Below are 18,111 nucleotides of genomic sequence, written 5' to 3'. Positions count from 1 at the left end.
ATTTACGAAGATGGAGTTAAGTTCGAAAAGATAGCCTCCCAAGGGAACCCCAGTCAGATCGACAGCGCTAGATGACCCCGAATTCTGGACAAGCTCGTTCTCTTTAACATACATATTTTGGTTAGCTTCGCGATAACCTGACTCACTATTGGCCTTTCGGAAAGCAACATCTCTGCGTTTGCTGCAGAAATTTGTCAGACTGCGCCCCCGCGGGAACGAAACCGCAGGTGCCGAGGCTTTTCCAACAAAGATTAAACATGGAGGTTTATAGTGAGTTGAGGGAGGCTCGGACGCCGTTACCACTCTGACAGTAGCCCATTGTGACCCTAGGGTTATACTTATACTATACCGGGGGCTAAACATGAAGACTTTATAAAAAAAGGTATAAGTGGAATCTGCGCCTCGTTTGATGCGTTACACGATGATAGGTCAGTTATAGGTCATTGACCGAGCATTCGTTTGATAGGGGCCCCTAAGGTCTATAATTGGGAGCGTGATCTAGTCAATTTGCTACTACGTCGGCCCTCGGGTATGTAGCCTCACCTCATCGCTCGAGATAATTCATAGGGACCCGTTTGTATTCACCTACAAGAGACAAAGAATAGGAAAATAGATCTGCAATCTGCAAAGCTAAGCCCCAATATAACGTCTCCACGCTGTGGGAGTTCCCGTCCGATCGTAGTCACATCGAACCTGATTCAATCGTATGAGGTCATGTCTCGCCCACAACGATGAACCTCGCCAATCTCTGCACCTGAAACGAGGGATACATGAAATACCATGCTAAGTAGTACACGATGCTCTTTTTTGGTCGATACGAGTGGCTGATGGTTACGAGTTTGTGTGATGGTTGCATGCGATAATTCCGAGTTATAGTATTAATATAACGCAAGACAGTCACCTCTAACCTATACTATTATCATCTAAGAGGGGATCTAAGATCAATAAATTACATGCCCTCAAATGCGCCAAACTCCGATCTAGTGTAGGTACCTAATGTATAAATAGGCATGGCGTCTAGCTTGAGAACGTATTCTTGAAGAACCAATACGAATTAATGAGTCCCCAGGCTAAAGGATGGAAGGCTGTCGGCGTCTTTGCCTTAGCATGCTCTACCATCACCTTAGGTACGACATCCCTCATATTTCCCTCGCTGAAAAACCACAACTTCGTAACCTCGTCCGTCTGTCGTTGGTATATTTCCATACGTTTAAACATATCCTCCTCGGCCGTTTGTATTTCCCTATCGACCTCGTCTAGCCCGCCGCCCGCCTGGACTGCCCTAACGATCGCAGCGGCGAGTTTTCTCGCATCGTCAAACGCAGCGTTTACTCCTTCGCCAGCGAACGGGGTCATCAAATGTGCGGCGTCGCCAATGAATGTTGCGCCGCGGCGGTGCTCCCAGCGCCAGCCAACGGGAAGCATGTACAGATTCTTCGCTTCGCATATGCCATCTTGTACCTTTTCGATCGCTTCCCGTAGCTGTGGGCTCCAGTCGTGCATTTCCTCGAGGATTGCCTTCTTAACTTGATCGACATCATGAGGGTCATATCCGCAAGTCTGCGTCCAGTTTTCGGGACGGCGCGAACACCAGGAGACACTCAAGCTACCAGTCCCGAGCTGCTGTACCGCCAACCTCTGCCCATTCGAGCTGGCAAACAGGCTCCCGCGATTGACTACTTTATAGAGATCTGGCGCGGTGTTTGCCGCATCTGGTATCCGGAGACCATGATATCCAACCCCGGTATAGTGTGGTTTCACTGTCGGCGAGACGTAACTTCGGACCTTACTCCAGCCCCCCTCGCATCCAATTATAAGATCGGAACCGGACACTGTTGTATGATCAAAGACCAGAGTGTTCCCTTCTTCGACACGTCGTAGGCGATGGCCCCATTTGATACTTCCCTCCGGGAGCGACTCCGCTAAGATCCGGCGTAGCTCGGCACGGTCAATTTCAGGCCGCTCGCTGAGCTTATTGCCAGGACCGAACTGTACGAAGGGCTTAAGGTCCTTATCGGCCATCATCATATAGTCGCCGTCGAATCGGCCGTGTTTCAAGAACTCGTTCCATAGTTGAGCGTCCTTCATCGCCGCAAGGCCTGTGCCGGGATGTAAATCCAACGAGCCTCCTTGAGAACGATAATTTGGACTCTCGTCGCTTTCATAAATTGTAAAAGGGATTTTGGATAATGATAGAATCCGTCCAAGCATACACCCGGCCGGACCAGCCCCAATGATGGAGATGTTTAGAAGAGACATCGTTCCGCTTATGTGTGGGTTGAAATTCAATATATAACGTTGATGTCCAAACTAAGGATGTCGCCTTTATATCAGTCTATAGTAATATATAACTTGGGTGAAGTGGTTTTGGGTTTTGGGTTGAGAGTTTTCCCTAAAGTCGAGAATGCTTACTCAATATATAACAATTTATTAGTCAATAGACCATATTACAAGCGAGTAAGTACATGGTGATGGATTTAATCCTATCACTATTAAAAAAGGCAACGCTGACGTGTCGCGGGGCTCGCTGCTCGGAGGGTAGAAGTCGTTGTTTAAATCCCGAAGCTACATAGTAGCATCCTCTTAAAATAGACAGGGCTGTGAAATATGTAGGAAGTCTTGTATTTCACAACTGTATATATGGAGCCTCAATTCGAGTCGAGTACATAGATAGTATGTATGTATACCTTTGGATAAGTCGATATAAGGCATAGGTAGAGATGTTACGTAGCTGCCCTCATATTTAAGGCTACTGCTTAGGTTAGGTACTTTATAGACAAGACACCAATGAGTTACCAATCTTAGCTACCTACCTAGGTATCAAGACATACCTATGTAATGGATCGTTGTCAAATATACACAAGTCACTCTGTTTAGAATAACAGGTACTTCCTAGGTACGCTAGCAACCCGGTTGCTTAGCTTTAATGTTTTAGACAATTACTCAAATCAGACATCATATGCAAAAAAGGGAAAGAAAAACATTGACTTAATAGAGTTAATAGGTAACTAGTGGACTTTCTCAGTGACTTTCTAGGTGTTAGATGCCTCTAATATCCAACGAGAACCTTAGACTATCAACGACCGGCCCCACTTACATAGTAACACCCACCCTAGGAACTTTTAACTTAATCACGCCCCGACCGTCCGCCGTGTTTGACCCTAGCCCCTGCGTTGACACCTTTCCAAAATAGGATTAGCGTTGGTCGGGCTTCCTCGATCTTTTCGAACGTCGCGCCTCACGCGGGCATCAGTCATCCACAACTTGACCTCGGACTTATGACTTGCTCGACGACTTTCCATCGCAACCCGTTCCACATACGCCAATTTTGATCATCCTATTCCCTTAGCGTAACTCACCATAGCTTTTCATTTTAGCTCACTGCCTTCGATTACCCATTTCGACGAATGCCAATATTCCGTGCTTTCTTTCTTGAGATATTAGCATAGGGTGGACGATCGGGACCTAATCCTAAACTAATCCTAAACCGATAAGGAATAAAGAGGGGGAAAGGTATAAGGTATATAGAGAATTGGGAAGTTGAGAAGTTGAGAAGGGCTAGGCTAGGCTCTGGAATTGAAGTCAAGATGCAGGCTCCTACTGCTTCTCAGAGATCAATACAACGACGGTCACCGGGGCCCGATGGTATTCCCAATAATGCTCCGATGCGCCCAATGTCGCCAGCCGGTATGCAGCCGCGCTCGTCAACGGCTTCGAATAGATCAGCTGCGAGTAGTTCCTCTAGACGCAATGTAAGTTAATGCCGTTAAAGATTGCGTAACCGGTGTGATTATCGGTTGCTAGGCGGGGGAAGGCGGTGTTTTAATCTTTTAATCTTTCAATGTTCTGCCTCATTCTTGTTTGTTTGCCTTTCAACCCGTCTAATTTTCTTCTTCCCTTCTTATTAACATTCTTCTCTTCTTTTTCTTTTCACACCATGTCCACTCTTGCAGAGTTATGATGTTAACCGTATGGTTTTACTGGCAGCAATCTAATGGATCCTCTATGCCACTATCACAAATAGAAAAGAGCGTTACGCATCTACTCGTCGCGACAAAACAACTCCTCGAAACGTTAACGCAATGGTCGCGCGGTCAGGCTACTGACACTCAGGTCTCTGACGTCTATGTTAGATTGGGCTATGAGTTTAATATGGCCTGTCGCGCATTTACTGCAATTAACGTTGACACATCTGACCTAGGGAACGTCCCAGAAAACCTAAGACATATATTGGAGGCTACTTTAAGCCAGGAAGCCAACACAGAGAGCCTCGAGAAGTATCTGCCCCGAATACGAGACATCATTATCCATCTTTTACACGGGTTGAAGAGAAAACAACAGAAACTGCGACAGAAGCAGAATCGAGATAAAGACGGGGCTACTTCGCCTGAATCAACTAGTATTGCTAGCCGTACTATGAGTAGCAGCACCACCGGAAGCAACAATACCGGCCTCACAAACCTTCTAAACGAAGGCCTCGAGAACGGGTACACTACTCCACAACAGAACGAAAGAATGGTGGCATCACAGCAACAGCAGAGCGAAGGCCCGCCAGCAGTCACCCAGTCTCCCAATCGACGAACTCTGCAACGAGACCAGTCAAACGCTTCTTTCAACTCCGAACAGTCATCACTGTCGAGTAACACCATGCAGAACATACCGGTGCTCCCGCCGTATCCCGGAGATGAGACTACGATACCTACAGGACCTGCGGGAGGTATAGATATCGACTCATTCCCGCCACCCCCTCCGCCGCCGCCAAAGTCGCAACAGAGTGCGTTTGCTGCCCTGCAAAGAGGAGGGGACTTGGAAAGAAGGGCGTCACGAAGATACTCCGCCTATCAAATATCCAAACATCTGGGGGCACCAACCAATGGCGTGCCTATGCTCCCTTCTCAGAATACCCCGATACCAAATCGTGGACGTGGGGAAGTAAGAGAATCTATGCGAGCAGTCCAAGTCCGGGAGTCTCTACGACATAGTCGAAACGCATCTAATCAATCCAAGAATGCGTATGAAGCGTCTTCGCCGGTTCGAATACCCAGTAAGGTTAGCGAGGAGGGCTCAAGACCCGATCTACGTCCCCCTCAATCGGAAAGTCCACCGGCTCAGTCACCAGAAGAGAAGTATAGACCTAGTGCTACTATATCCGGACCTCTGGATGATGCCTTTCCAATAGTGGGAACCCCGGGCTCGCCCGAGAAGCCAAAGCCAAGGGTAGACACAACTGTAGAATCCAAACCGCGACCTCAAACCCCTCCGGAAAAGCAGCGAAAGCAATCCATACAAGAGCAATCACCTCCATTAGACAAAGAACTTACCTTATTCTTGCAATATAAGTCCAAAGTGAAGAAATTCGTGCTCCCGGAGGGCTATACAGGCTTGACAATTGGGCGCCTGCAACTTGCTTTCATCGAGAAGTTTTCCTGGAACACTGCCCTGAACGGAAGCGACCTCCCAGAGATCTATATCCAAGATCCCATCTCTGGGGTGCGGCACGAGCTCGAAGACCTGTCCGACATCAAAGACCGTACAGTTCTTGCGCTCAATGTCGAGCCCCTTGATGAGGTCAAGAAACACTTCGACGAGGGTTTTGGGGCTCTAAAGAAAGTAGTAGACGAGATGAAGCAGAACGTTACCGATCAGGGATCCGCCTTACAAAGAGTATCGGATAGGCAACTGGAGACGGCCAAGGAGATGGCTCGTATGGCCTCAGCGCCACCGGCCGTCATGGATGGTGTTAAAGTTAGTGGAGTTGGCGCTGGCGCTAAACTCAATACTAGTCAACTTAGGGAGTTGCAGACACTGCGACGAGATCTGGCCGTCTTGCGGCAGACGTACTCAAACTTCCAGACGGAGATACAGAGCTCTATGTCTTCCCTACGAAACAAAGCAGCCAATGTCAAGGTTGCGGCTGCCAAGGCTTCAACACCGGAGGAAGGTGGCTCTGGATATAGCTATGTGACAAAAGGCCGTAAGCAGCTTAATTCAGACTCGGACCGCCTCGTTACCAAGGTGGACGATCTTCAAGACTTAGTTGAGGACTTGCGCAAGGACGTCGTTAATCGCGGCGTGAGACCCTTACCGCGTCAACTAGAGAGCGTATCTAAGGATATCCAAGTCTTGACCAAAGAGCTCAAGAAGGTTCAGGAGTACATGAAGCGAGAGAAGCCCATCTGGACCAAGATTTGGGAGAAAGAACTGGAAGAAGTTTGCCAGGGCCGTGACGAGCTTAAGGTTATGGAAGACCTAATGATTGACTTACAAGATGACATCGAAAAGGCCTCTGAGACCTTTGCGTTGGTTGAACAAGCCACTAAGGAGCAGATGAAGGACAATACGCCGACGGCGCGGCAGTTTTCGAAGGGCTTACATCACCTTGGGAACAGCTCTGATCCGAACGCTGCAAAGGAGGGTGTGCTAGGCGAAGTCAGAGCTCTACAGCCGAACCACGAAGACAGGCTGGAGGCCATAGAACGTGCGGAGAAGCTACGACAGAAGGAGTTAGAGAGCCGACAAGGAAATCCCCTTATGAAGGAGTTGACCAAGTTCGTCGAGGATGGGAAGCTAAAGAAGAGCGGAGGATTTGAAGAGGTTGAGCGAGCGAGGAAGGCCAAGGATGACCGAATACGACGAGAGGTTTGGGAACGAATGAATGGCATAATACCCGAGGAATCGGTCGGAGAGGATGGGGAGGAAGGGGAGGAAATGGAGGAAGGGGAGGAGGAAAATGACGCAGAGGCAGAGGCAGAGGCAGAAGCGGAGACGGAGACGGAGGCGGAGGCGGAGGCTGAAGTGGAGGCAGAGGCAGAAAGCCCCGCTAAGACGCCGGCCAATGGTGATATAATATAAGGCTATAGAGCCTGCTCGTAAGATGTGCATCTTAGCCCTTTGTCTTGTTTCTAGTCATGACTGGCGTTATTCGCGCATAGGTCAGACGGCTCTGACTTGGTCATCCGAACCTTAGTTTTGCCCCGACAGCTTATTCATTAGGTAGTTTTGCCCATTGCGTTTTAGTATGACCCAGGGTGCTATTGCTACTCTTAGAGACAAACGATGATTTTTTCAGTTATTGCCCATTGGTCAACGAAATATTTACTTACTGCTAGTGTACGGTGTCTATTGAAGTCCTGCTTTGAGTTGGGAACCTAATCCGAAAACTCGCATATTGGTTGATAGAGCAGCTCTTTATGTTGAAACTAATTACATAGTATAACTAATCTTATCCAGGTACTTAGAGTCGCAGTTCTTCGAGTGTCAGCGTAACCCTCCCTCCTCCTTTTTCTTTTTCTTTTTATTTACATTTCGATAAATACCTCATGACTCCTGTAGCCTCTCACATCAGTTGCTATATATATGCCTCTTATATTGTCATGGTTCCGGTAACTCGCCTAGTCGGCTATTATATTTCTCGAAGTATGCTCTTACGAGAACGCCGAGCTTCTTACATAGAAGACTCAACGGCGCAAACAATAGTCTAACCTAGGAGGTACCTAGGTATCCGTCCGCGCCCCTTACCGGGATACTTATACACGTATATTAATCTAATTGATATACATACCTATATAGGTACATTTATTCATATAATGACATGAGAATCGGGGAATACATACTTACGACCCACCGAGATACATTTACAAATATTCATCTCCTCTAAAGATGGTTTCTTCACTTATAGGTACCGGCTCTATTATAGGCACAGCATCAAGACCGAGACAATAGCAAGGAGAGACACCGCTCGAATACTACTCTGGGCAAGTACCCCTTCAGCAGCAGCATTTTCATCTTCGTCCTTCGTCCCATCCGTCCCGCCCCTCCCATTTCAAAACTTGTAGCATTTTGGCCATTGATATGGGCAATTTGGATTGCTGACCCCAGTCTCAGAGCGGCTAGACGATGTTATATGAGTAAATGATACCATAAAACACCTACGGAACTAATATCTTGGACTTACAAAAGCGATATAGTTTCGGTAAGGAAACGCCGTCGATTAACACTGAGACGATGTCTTGGGCCAGTTTGTTTTCGAAGGTGAAGGCCTTAAAGACGTCAGGCGTATAGAAGAAATGATCATCGTGTGCTACAGATATCGTCTGTATAATTGCGACCTGGAAGTCATACTCACTCTCGTAACGTCCTTGTTCAGCTTTCTCAAGTATTTTATCTGAATTGCCTTATATATCGACCGCAGGAAATCCATAAGACTTTGGAGGATTCTTCAGCCAAGCAAGGGTAGACTGCCATTCCACGAAGGCCTTGAGGCTATTAGACACATACATACCCGAAGAAGATATACGTGAACATGCCCTTAAATTAACTCTCGTTGTCGCCGATGGTGCTGCTTAAGGATATTCGAATGCCGATACCCCTATAACCGCAGTAAACAAAAGCAACTTGTGCATTTTGGCAAGGGACTGGATAGATCAACTAGGTACCCGAAAGCCCTTTAAAATGGTACCGATTTGGTTTATTGTTGAAGGAAAACAGACGGCGCGAGGAGTGACTGTCACTACCTAAATGCAACATAATCTAATCAAATTCTAGCCGTTACTACCTACCTATGTACAAGATAAATTCGTAGGACTATTTTGATTTCCAAGATAGTCTCATAGTAAGATATTCTCATAGTAAGCATCCCTCCTAGTAAGTATAGTGAATTCGTCGTGAAACACTTCGCACTTCAAACTAGAGCTGGGTGGTTCAGCATATACATCTTAACTTCGTGACTTCGCGTCTAGATGCCATCGGAAGGATTTTCAGCCTCCTATCCGCGCCACAGTCTGTAAAGGATGAGGACCCTGCATATTTTGTGTTATTCGTATAATATATAATATTACCGTATACAAGATTAAGTAAGCTATTCCATCAATGGTATTAGTTGGTATAAAACCGTCCGAATAATATTCCTTGCAGCCTTATATTCCTCATAAGTCTAGACTATTGGTTACCTAAGCTTTAATAATACCTATAGTATTCGACCCAAATAGGTATATTCTGATAGGGCTGTTTCGAGTCCTTGTTCTTCTCAACAAGAATAGAGAGACTGATATGATTAGACTTCATAACGTCAACATTGCCAAGGCTTTCGAGATGAGCTGAAAGTATCGAAAACCCGCTAACGAGCATTCGTGATCTGATAAAGGGGAAATCCCAAGTTAACTACCTAAATAAATTGTCTTCAATGTTCATGATTGTTGGGAACTTTACCTACTGGGTGTAATTCTTTTATTTGGTATTTGCATCACAATTGTTGGCTTGGACGGGGGTTTGGGACATGGAGGGGAAAATAATATTATAATGTTTCTTCATCATGTTTTGTAGATCTTGGTAGTATATACGCACGCTACTCAGGTGTGTACCCTTGCGTGATGGGTAAGTTAGGTAGCATGTGGCCTTTAAATGCAACTGTACGGTACCTATCAGTATAGTTGGTGATGCGCTGGCGCGGAATAATTTGGCAGAAAATATCACACATGCAGACTTTATATTATTTCTGGGATGGGGAATATGAAAACTGAAAGGGTCGATAGTAGTCTGGGTATATAGATCATGGACAGCTCCTCATGATAGGGGGGCCGGTCGCCAAGGCAAAGAAACTATAGGTAGGTTTCTAAGTAAGCAAGGACGACAAGGTTAACAGTCCTCGATGGCGACAAAACGTTCAAGTCATATGAGACATAATGGTAGTCACGAAGGCATTAAGATAGAGTGTCTGTTTTTGCGTAGTTTTTTATATTGTTTACTACTGCTTAGCGAGCGAGTTATCCATATGCATGGCCCGTCTGAAGCGATGGACGCTCGTGCGTTTGCACCTTAGCGAGGTCAAGTACAACTTGTTATGGGTATACCCGATCCCACCATTTCGTAATTCATGTCCCAAGCCTATAATTTCAAACAAAACATCCAGCCGATAACTATTTAGTGGTTGCTCATCTTGTCCATCTTGTCGATGCCGTACTTGATCCGTCGGTCGACATTCTTGGCCACCCTTTCTAGGGGTAGTCGGTTGTCGATCCTCTTGACCGTCTTCTCGAGGCGGGGTTCTACGCGCTGGGCGACTCTTTGGGCGGGTGAGGCGAAGTATGAGATGTTACGTTCCCATCGGGGCGCCCATCGGGCAGTCTGTGATGCTAGGTGTTCCGAGGCGCCGGGGAGTATGAAATAGAATGGGGCAAAGCCTGCGACGCCAGCTACGCCGAAGGTTGCGAGCTCACTCCTGTTGGCTCTGGGGATACGGACGGGCATTTTGGATTGTTTTGGTGATGACTTTATAGTAGGTGGTGATGATGATGGTTGAAGTGTTTACGCCTGAATGACGTGGCTCAAGATGGTCGTGAAGAGTGATAGGATAGCAGTCTTCGTTTCAGGTTAAATATCCCAGGTAGGTCGTATAAGTAGGTAGGTAGTTGTATGGTTTGGAGATATGTAGGAATGAAGCTGGTTCCTTGTTCAAAAGATGTAAACAAGGAAGAACTCTGTGTAACTGCTCGGAAGGTTCAGATCTCGAGGGGACTGCTGGATTTTAAAGGGGGGAGGAGGGAGGGAGAGTTCTACATACCTACCTACATAGGTAGGCTGATACTTGCCTCCCCCTTAGATTGGCCCATCCTGGCCTGATGGTTGCTTCGTCTGGGGAAAGACGACGGGAAGGAAGAAGCGGGGTAACCCAATAATAACAGGCCGTGATGTTTGCGTCAATCTTTCAAGGACCAACCATCCAGGGTATATGTATACTCTAGGATTATACTCTAGGATTAAGTTTAGATGGTACATAAACTTTACCGTAGCATCGACGTGCCATAGGCCAGACTTGACAGAGTGACGCCACCCTTTGATTGCTTACCACACTGTTTACCCATGGATGTATGTAAAAGTATCCATTACGTTCGTATATACTGTAGTTATATGTACGAGGGCTGAGATTGAATTTGATACTGATTTGCGAACCGGGGAGGTATGAGCTGTGGGAGTTGGGGTATTATTCCCATTACCACGCCACACCACACAGACGGGCAGCGCAGTTGATGTCGCTGGACTATAACTATTTATAATGTTTTATTCGTTGCCATTTTACTTTTTAACATCATCTATTAGAGCCTCATACTTTACAAATACTTGTTGGTTTTTTGGTTTTATTTAAAATCTCGGAGGACTAATATATATGATAATTAATAATAGGTACCTATCTTTCTCACGTGCGAGTCTAGAGCAAAGTGGACTCAGGGGCCCTTCCCCAGACGCTAAACGGCCGCCTGCCCCGCTTCCCCAGAGTGGATCTACGCTACTGCCACGACTGCCTTCAACGGTAAACGCTGCTAAAAGGGCTGGTGGACCATCATAAGACCCACACCGCTCTTACTAATACATATGTATTGTCTTGCTCCAGAGGGGATCCAACGTAAACCGTTTTTCGGTTAACACTGTATTTCATATCATAAGCCACCCACTTGTCGTCTGGCCGCCCTACATACCTCATAAGGTACATAAATACCTAAGTTCCTGCATATTCAGTCCTACGTAAACGCAGCAGTTCATACTCAGAGAATCATGCTCTAGTCGGACGATACTTTAAAGTTCAAATCAAATTGGCGTCGAGCCATTGGAGAATCGCACAGAGCATCGATCGCTGTCGTATGATTAATGCTGTATTGTCTTGCTACCACGACGGGTCCGACCGGTTTCATCATCCATAGCCAATCTAGGTTCGGGACTCGATCTCGGAAGCAAGGACATTTGGTCCGTCGACTACCTAGGTACCTACAACCTACATATGGTTCACTCCGCTATAAGTCCACTTCACAGGCAGCCTGGAATTCATCCGCCGATATCTTTTCCTTCTTTACTTGGGGAACCGATTACACAGTCCGATGACATATGGGCATAACACAAAGCATAATTCGACCAAGTAGTGGGGGAAATAATTACGTTTTTATGCAAATGGCCAGTAGAACTAACTTAGCTCCTTTGTCTGGGTGTTTCGATAATCCTAGGAAAAACCTTTAAGAAGCAAACTTTAAAGCAAGAGCATTGCGAGAGTCGAGAGAGTACTTCGACATGCGAAAGCGCCACGCCATATACGAACGAGACGAGAAGATCTACTACTTTACTTCATTATTACTAATAAACACAAGCTAGATACACTAAGAGACTGTCTAATGGGATGGTATTTGATCACCAAGCCCAGTTAGGTACCCGACTTTTCCGTACTACGCGCCACTCTAACCTTTCCCTCTGAGATATTCGCTCAACTTAGACGCGCCCTCCTCCTTAGTCCTATATCGGACATAATGGTAGACGATAAACCATTCCAGCGCATATTGGTTCTTGATTTGGGGCTGGGGAGTGTTTGCTCAACGACGGGCTACAGTTTATATATTCCCACCACGATGGGTAGAAGCCTACCAACTCCTAGCCGATACGCCCGGCAAAGCTGCCATCTTTCATCATAACATTACCTTCGTGCAGCTCGGAATGACCAAAGGTAAATGGTACGCTAGAGGGAATTTTAGCCATGAATGCGTCGAGGCTTGGTTTATCACGTCGATGTGCGATAGAAAGTCTGGTAACATGTTACCTGACTAAACGCTAGTTGTAGACCCGTCGTCTGTCGAGCCTTGTTGTATGTGGAAGAGTATGGTCTTGAGATGAAGAAGATACTGACCTGACTGCTGGCCGATGTGAGCGAGGTCTTGCTGCGTTAATCTTGGTAACGCATTGTTAAGCGATTCGCCCTCAATACGACTCTCTATGGTGAAGTATCTGTGTCCCTCCGTCCAATGTAGTTCCGTTTTGGGGATCTGTGGCATGCTCTACCCTTCCCCGAGCCTCTCCCCGGCCAAGTCCGCATTTTGATACTCGATCTCACAGCCTGGGTGTACGGCCGGTGCTTTAAGATGTAACTAGCTCCGAGCGCCCAGGCACCGAGGTCACCTGGTTTCTGAACAATGAGTTAGCGGCCGGGCTGAGACTGGCTTGTCTCAGTTTTTATGAATGGGAAACGGGCTAGTATTTTAATCAGTAGAGAAACGTGTCTCTAGGATGACGGATATGTAATAAAGATTGATGTCGTAGGAGCGTCTGTTTCCTCTTAACAGAACCGGTAAATTGGAATTGTTTCCATGCCCTGAAGAGTCTCTATGACGAAAGGGCTAACGTCTATGCATGCCTAAGGAAAAATAGGGTGCATATTAGACGATTAGGTATGTTGGTTAGGTAGGTATGAAAATAATTATTATCGAGGCAGTATAAGCGAGGCATTAGTTAGAATATAATCACCAATCAACAAGCTTTTTGTTCAGAATTCACACGTTTGCTATTCGACAGCATCAGACGGGGACATCGTTGAAAAGCGAGCATTGACGTTTACCACATATTCGGCCTGTAAGATAGGAACAAACATTTATCATCAATATTGATAGCGACGGTCGATTATTTTTCTTACATATCAATGACTTATATAGAATTTACAGTCTCGGTTGTTTATTACCTAGGTAGGGAGATAGATAGAGATAGAGATAGAGAGTCTGGGTACCCCTGGTCGATCTTGGCATATCACCTTCTATTCTCGGCTGATCTGCCGTGCAGCGAAGTCGTTATCAGCGCGCGTTCTTGCAAATTGGTTACTAGAACTATTCCGGCATGCATATATCCATGGGCAAGGGTCGCATCGTAAGGGAAAATGGAAAATGGAAAATGTCGTGCCTAAGGTCAATTCGATATTCTATCCCTTTGGATTGTACGTAGTATGACTTGCCCTCGTCTACATTCTAAATTGGGCAATTGACGAACCAATGTCGAGCTCGAGCATCTATGCCCTAGCCATGAAACGGGTGCTGCTGCTCATTTCCCTTCTTCTTGTAGGGTTATCTTCGGCGCACCCCGATGCGAAATATCCACCGCGGAAGGCAACATTCAAAGCGGCGCGCAGTCCTCTTGCTAGGTTTAATGATCTCGTAGTCGAAGGTCCGAATGCCGTACCGGTCGCCGCAACGAGCTCTCCCTTGGAATGCTTTCAGGTTGCCGAGCCGGTATTAACGCCGCAAGGGCCTACGTTTCGCGATGGTGTTCATGTGCCGACGGCGGATTCGGCTTCGACCGGCGAAGTAGCTGGACGCACGGTAGTTTTATTTGAACACTCTTTCGCAAATAGCTATGGCGCCCCCTACGTTGGTAGGCTTATATACCCGTCTTGAAATAAACCGTTCTTAGTGCTGACTTGGTTAAGGCAATTACACCCCTCCAGATATCGAATTCGATCACGTAGTCATCAACTTCACCGTCCTAGTTAAGGGGCGGCAGTATGATCGAACGGGCGTCTTCTATCTTGGAGATACGGAGGTGTGGAGGACGTCAACTGCGGAACCGACTTCGTATGGCATCCGCTGGGTCTGGCTTAAGGACGTAACCCCGTTTACGTCCCTCTGGAAAGCGCCGCAGACTGTGATCTTCGATCTGGAGAATATTGTGGACGACACCTACACGGGACTACTCAACACAACTCTCTCGGCTACCTTCTTCAAGAGCCCCGTGGCGGCGCTTAGCAGCCGGGGACCCGCCGATCTGATCATTCCCATCTCTGAACGAACGGGATCTGCGGGACAGCCGAGTCAATTCACCTACCCGCAGCAGAATGCGACTAACACCATAAGCTTCCCCCAGAACGCAAACCGCGCCGTATTCACAGTAGACGTCAAAGCTCAGGGTGATGAAGAGTTTTGGTGGAGCAATGTGCCGCAAAGTGCTATTCATACATTTGACGCCGACTATGGCACATATCCTGGTTACTCCCCTTGGCGAGAAGTCCAGGTCTTAATCGATGACCAGCTTGCTGGAGTTTCTTGGCCATTCCCGGTGATTTACACGGGTGGCGTAGTTCCTCAGCTACACCGTCCAATCGTCGGAATAGAAGCGTTCGATATCAGGGAGCATGAAATTGACATCACCCCGTGGCTACCGCTCCTTTCTGATGGGAAAGACCACACTTTCACTATACAGATTATCGGTCTAGTCGACGACGGAGTATCAAGCGCTTCCCTTGCCCCAGTCGCAGCCAGTGAGTGGTACATCACCGGTAAGATCTTCGTTTGGCTTGACGACGAGGGCTCTGTCACAACTGGGGAATTGGGTTCTACGTACGCTAGCAGCCCTAGCATTTCCTTCTCCCAAAAGGTCACACAAAACTCGACGGGCTTTAATGAGACCCTCGATTATACTCTAGCGGTCACACGTACGCTATCCATCAGTTCCTACGTCAAGACGCAAAATGGCGAAGGGACCGTGACGTGGACTCAGTCCCTATCGTATTCGAATAATGGCGGCGTTTCCGCATACGGTAATGACGCTATCAATACGTTTGGAATCGCAGGTGCCGATGCAGCCACGGGTGCAGGCCTAGATATCTCTTACTCTACTAGCTACAGCTATCCGCTGTACTGCGGTAGTTCCACGACCTACCTACCAGAAGGCAACTTAACGCTTCGGGCAGATCTAAACCAGAGCTTAACCCATGAAGTCCGTGGCGACTCCGTCTTTCCTAGCGGCCTTGAAGCATTCATAGCCGCCAACGCGACTGACGCATCGCAATTCCGGGGCTCGGTACTGAGCACGTCGAAGAACGGGTCAGCGACGTATTACAGACCGGCGGATAATAGCTACAGCTCCGGGGTTGGCCAGTCGCACCAGATCTTCTCGTTTGAAGCGCTAAGTGACGAGGGCGACGACGGTACGTCTGATAGTACAGTGCTATACTATCGAGACGTTAGCGCGTATAATGATACGGTCGTTGATAATCATGTCGAGTTTTTGGGTAATACCGTAGGATAGGGTAGATCGAGTATTGGGATGAAGGAATTCTTGAAGGCGTGGTTGAGATATACAAGGTATAATATAATAGGGGTAATCCTGGATATTGTACTTGATAGGTACCTCTTTGTACAATCGTTCGCTGCGAATTTACCAATCCCAGAACGTGAATGGGCTATTTGTTTAGTAAATAGATGCAAGTATAGTATGTCAATATTCATTTATCGGGACTAGTATATGCTCTGACAGGTACCTCCTAAATCTGACTTTTCATTTGACACATCTGAGATATCTCCAGTAAATATTCAACCAGTGCTTTACTATATTCTATGACTTCAAATACCAGGGTGATTTAGTGTCTATTTACGTTTAACATAAATCCTATAACTTTTCGGACTTGCATTTCTCAGTAGTGAAAGCATGGAGGAAGATCGGGCACAGGCTGATCTTGGCATCGCCGCAGATATCGAAGAGGCCCATGCGCCGCCACCATCACCCCCAGCTCGGAAACAACCAAAGAAGCGATTCGTAGGACGAAGAGCCGCTGCAAGTAATGCTAAAAATGGTTCTGGTGATCTATCGATCGAGGATAGCGGGGCGATTCAAGGTAAGCCAATGTTGTTCTAGGCGTCGAGGGGAAAATCACTGAACGCGAGTCTTAGTATCGCAACCGAGAAGAGCACCGAGACTGCTTAATCAAGTGCCTCCGGAGATCTTGAATGACCCGGAGCTCAAGGAGGCAATGGCGTTATTGCCCGCCAACTACTCCTTTGAGATCCCCAAGACTATCCATCGCATCCGGTCTTCAGGCGCAAAACGGGTTGCGCTGCAGATGCCAGAGGGACTCTTGATGTTCGCCACCACTATTTCGGACATTCTTACCCAGTTCTGTCCTGGGATAGAAACTCTGATCATGGGCGATGTAACCTACGGCGCTTGCTGTATCGACGATTACACAGCGCGGGCTCTGGGCTGTGATCTCTTAGTTCATTATGCGCACAGCTGTCTTATCCCCGTAGACGTTACGAAGATCAAGGTGCTCTACGTCTTCGTCGATATCAGCATAGATACGTCGCATCTGCTGGCTACCTTGGAGCGAAACTTCGCGCCGCCCAAGACCATCGCCATAGTCGGGACCATTCAGTTCAATGCTACCATCCACGGCGTTCGATCGACGCTAGAAAAAGCCGGCTTCAAGGTCCTAATCCCTCAAATCGCGCCGTTGTCCAAGGGCGAGATTCTAGGATGTACTTCTCCGCGATTATCCGACTCTGAGAATGTTGATCTCATCCTCTATTTGGGAGATGGCCGCTTCCATCTCGAGAGTATTATGATCCACAATCCTGCGATTCCAGCATACCGTTACGACCCCTATTCGAGGAAGCTTACCCGCGAGACGTACGGCCACGAGGAAATGCAAAGTCTACGGAGGGACGCTATTACGACGGCGAGAGGGGCGAAGAAATGGGGCTTGATACTGGGCTCGCTTGGCCGCCAGGGCAACCCGCACACGATGACGTTAATCGAGAAGAAGCTTAAGGAGATGGGGATCCCCTGGGTCAACTTACTCCTGAGCGAGATTTTCCCCGGAAAGCTCGCCATGATGAGCGATGTCGAGTGCTGGGTCCAAGTTGCCTGTCCCCGGCTGAGTATCGACTGGGGCTACGCATTCCCGCGACCGCTGTTGACGCCGTATGAAGCACTCGTTGCGCTCAACGAAAGGCAGGACTGGAGCCAGAGCGGCGTCTATCCCATGGATTATTATGCGAGGGAGGGGCTGGGAAGGACGAAAGAGATCGAGGTGTTAAGTTAATAAATAAATAGTAACTACCTACCTAGGTACATATGGCATAGAGTCAATATACATGATGAAGCTCGCCGTGAGTTGTACCTTAGTAGTAGGCACGTAAACATCTTCCCAGGTGACGGAAACTCAACACGACAGCTGTACGTAGGTACCTAGCTACCTACCTACCTATTCACCACAGCAACAAACAACCAACCCCCCACGCATCATCCACGCGCCCAAGTAAAAACATATATCGCAGCAACAGACTGTTCCTTCGGCCCATAGCCCCCGGCCGCTGGATTCACTAAGCCCTCTGGTTTAGCGGTTAAAGCGCCCGGAGTGGCTGGTCAGCAAAATCTTAACAAGTGTTCGGGTTTTCGTAGGTCCAGGTTCGAAACTCCCCCGAGGGGGGGAGTTTCGAACCTGGACTGAGCTTTTTGCAACCTTTTTTTCTTCTTTTCTCTTCCCTACTTAATAGCCTTTTCTCTGTAGATTAGGTACCTAGGTAACCAGGGCGGTTT

At 47.5% G+C, this 18,111-nt stretch overlaps 6 protein-coding genes across 6 annotated transcripts; 3 read left to right on the top strand and 3 right to left on the bottom strand.

Moving 5' to 3' along the window:
- Nucleotides 1-850: 850 nt before the first annotated feature.
- On the bottom strand, nt 851-2,555 carry F5Y00DRAFT_228462 (FAD/NAD(P)-binding domain-containing protein). The gene has a single exon (XM_048006632.1). The coding sequence runs from the start codon at nt 2,257-2,259 to the stop codon at nt 1,018-1,020; it is 1,242 nt and encodes a 413-aa protein (XP_047867965.1). The 5' UTR covers nt 2,260-2,555; the 3' UTR covers nt 851-1,017.
- A 641-nt stretch (nt 2,556-3,196) lies between these two features.
- On the top strand, nt 3,197-7,056 carry F5Y00DRAFT_205652 (AIP3-domain-containing protein). Its single transcript, XM_048005430.1, has 2 exons — nt 3,197-3,752; nt 3,988-7,056. The coding sequence occupies exons 1-2, from the start codon at nt 3,588-3,590 to the stop codon at nt 6,850-6,852; spliced, it is 3,030 nt and encodes a 1,009-aa protein (XP_047867964.1). The 5' UTR covers nt 3,197-3,587; the 3' UTR covers nt 6,853-7,056.
- Nucleotides 7,057-9,715: 2,659 nt separating this feature from the next.
- F5Y00DRAFT_228458 (uncharacterized protein) lies at nt 9,716-10,660 on the bottom strand. The gene has a single exon (XM_048006631.1). The coding sequence runs from the start codon at nt 10,243-10,245 to the stop codon at nt 9,919-9,921; it is 327 nt and encodes a 108-aa protein (XP_047867963.1). The 5' UTR covers nt 10,246-10,660; the 3' UTR covers nt 9,716-9,918.
- A 1,748-nt stretch (nt 10,661-12,408) lies between these two features.
- Nucleotides 12,409-12,806, bottom strand: F5Y00DRAFT_258990 (uncharacterized protein; the record flags this gene model as incomplete). Its single annotated transcript, XM_048010801.1, has 2 exons — nt 12,409-12,493; nt 12,580-12,806. The coding sequence occupies 2 exons, from the start codon at nt 12,804-12,806 to the stop codon at nt 12,409-12,411; spliced, it is 312 nt and encodes a 103-aa protein (XP_047867962.1).
- Nucleotides 12,807-13,820: 1,014 nt separating this feature from the next.
- Nucleotides 13,821-15,822, top strand: F5Y00DRAFT_251452 (peptide N-acetyl-beta-D-glucosaminyl asparaginase amidase A-domain-containing protein; the record flags this gene model as incomplete). Its single annotated transcript, XM_048009828.1, has 2 exons — nt 13,821-14,169; nt 14,225-15,822. The coding sequence occupies 2 exons, from the start codon at nt 13,821-13,823 to the stop codon at nt 15,820-15,822; spliced, it is 1,947 nt and encodes a 648-aa protein (XP_047867961.1).
- Nucleotides 15,823-16,093: 271 nt separating this feature from the next.
- Nucleotides 16,094-17,679, top strand: F5Y00DRAFT_228452 (putative diphthamide synthesis protein-domain-containing protein; the record flags this gene model as incomplete). Its single annotated transcript, XM_048006630.1, has 2 exons — nt 16,094-16,408; nt 16,464-17,679. Coding segments are annotated over exons 1-2 (1,333 nt in total), but the record flags the coding sequence as incomplete, so codon positions are not given.
- Nucleotides 17,680-18,111: the final 432 nt, after the last annotated feature.

This window comes from Daldinia vernicosa (genome assembly GCF_022497035.1).
Source record: "Daldinia vernicosa strain CBS 139.73 unplaced genomic scaffold F5Y00scaffold_8, whole genome shotgun sequence".
Lineage (NCBI taxonomy): Eukaryota > Fungi > Ascomycota > Sordariomycetes > Xylariales > Hypoxylaceae > Daldinia > Daldinia vernicosa.
This window is presented reverse-complemented; position numbering and strand designations above follow the sequence as displayed.

What these genes read in the sequence shown, in the direction of transcription:
- F5Y00DRAFT_228462 (XM_048006632.1), bottom strand. Translation starts at nt 2,259, where the DNA reads ATGTCTCTTCTAAACATCTCCATCATTGGGGCTGGTCCGGCCGGGTGT.
- F5Y00DRAFT_205652 (XM_048005430.1), top strand. Translation starts at nt 3,588, where the DNA reads ATGCAGGCTCCTACTGCTTCTCAGAGATCAATACAACGACGGTCACCG. An exon ending in GTAGTTCCTCTAGACGCAAT is followed by an intron (nt 3,753 to 3,987) that starts GTAAGTTAATGC and finishes TTTTACTGGCAG; the next exon opens with CAATCTAATGGATCCTCTAT.
- F5Y00DRAFT_228458 (XM_048006631.1), bottom strand. Translation starts at nt 10,245, where the DNA reads ATGCCCGTCCGTATCCCCAGAGCCAACAGGAGTGAGCTCGCAACCTTC.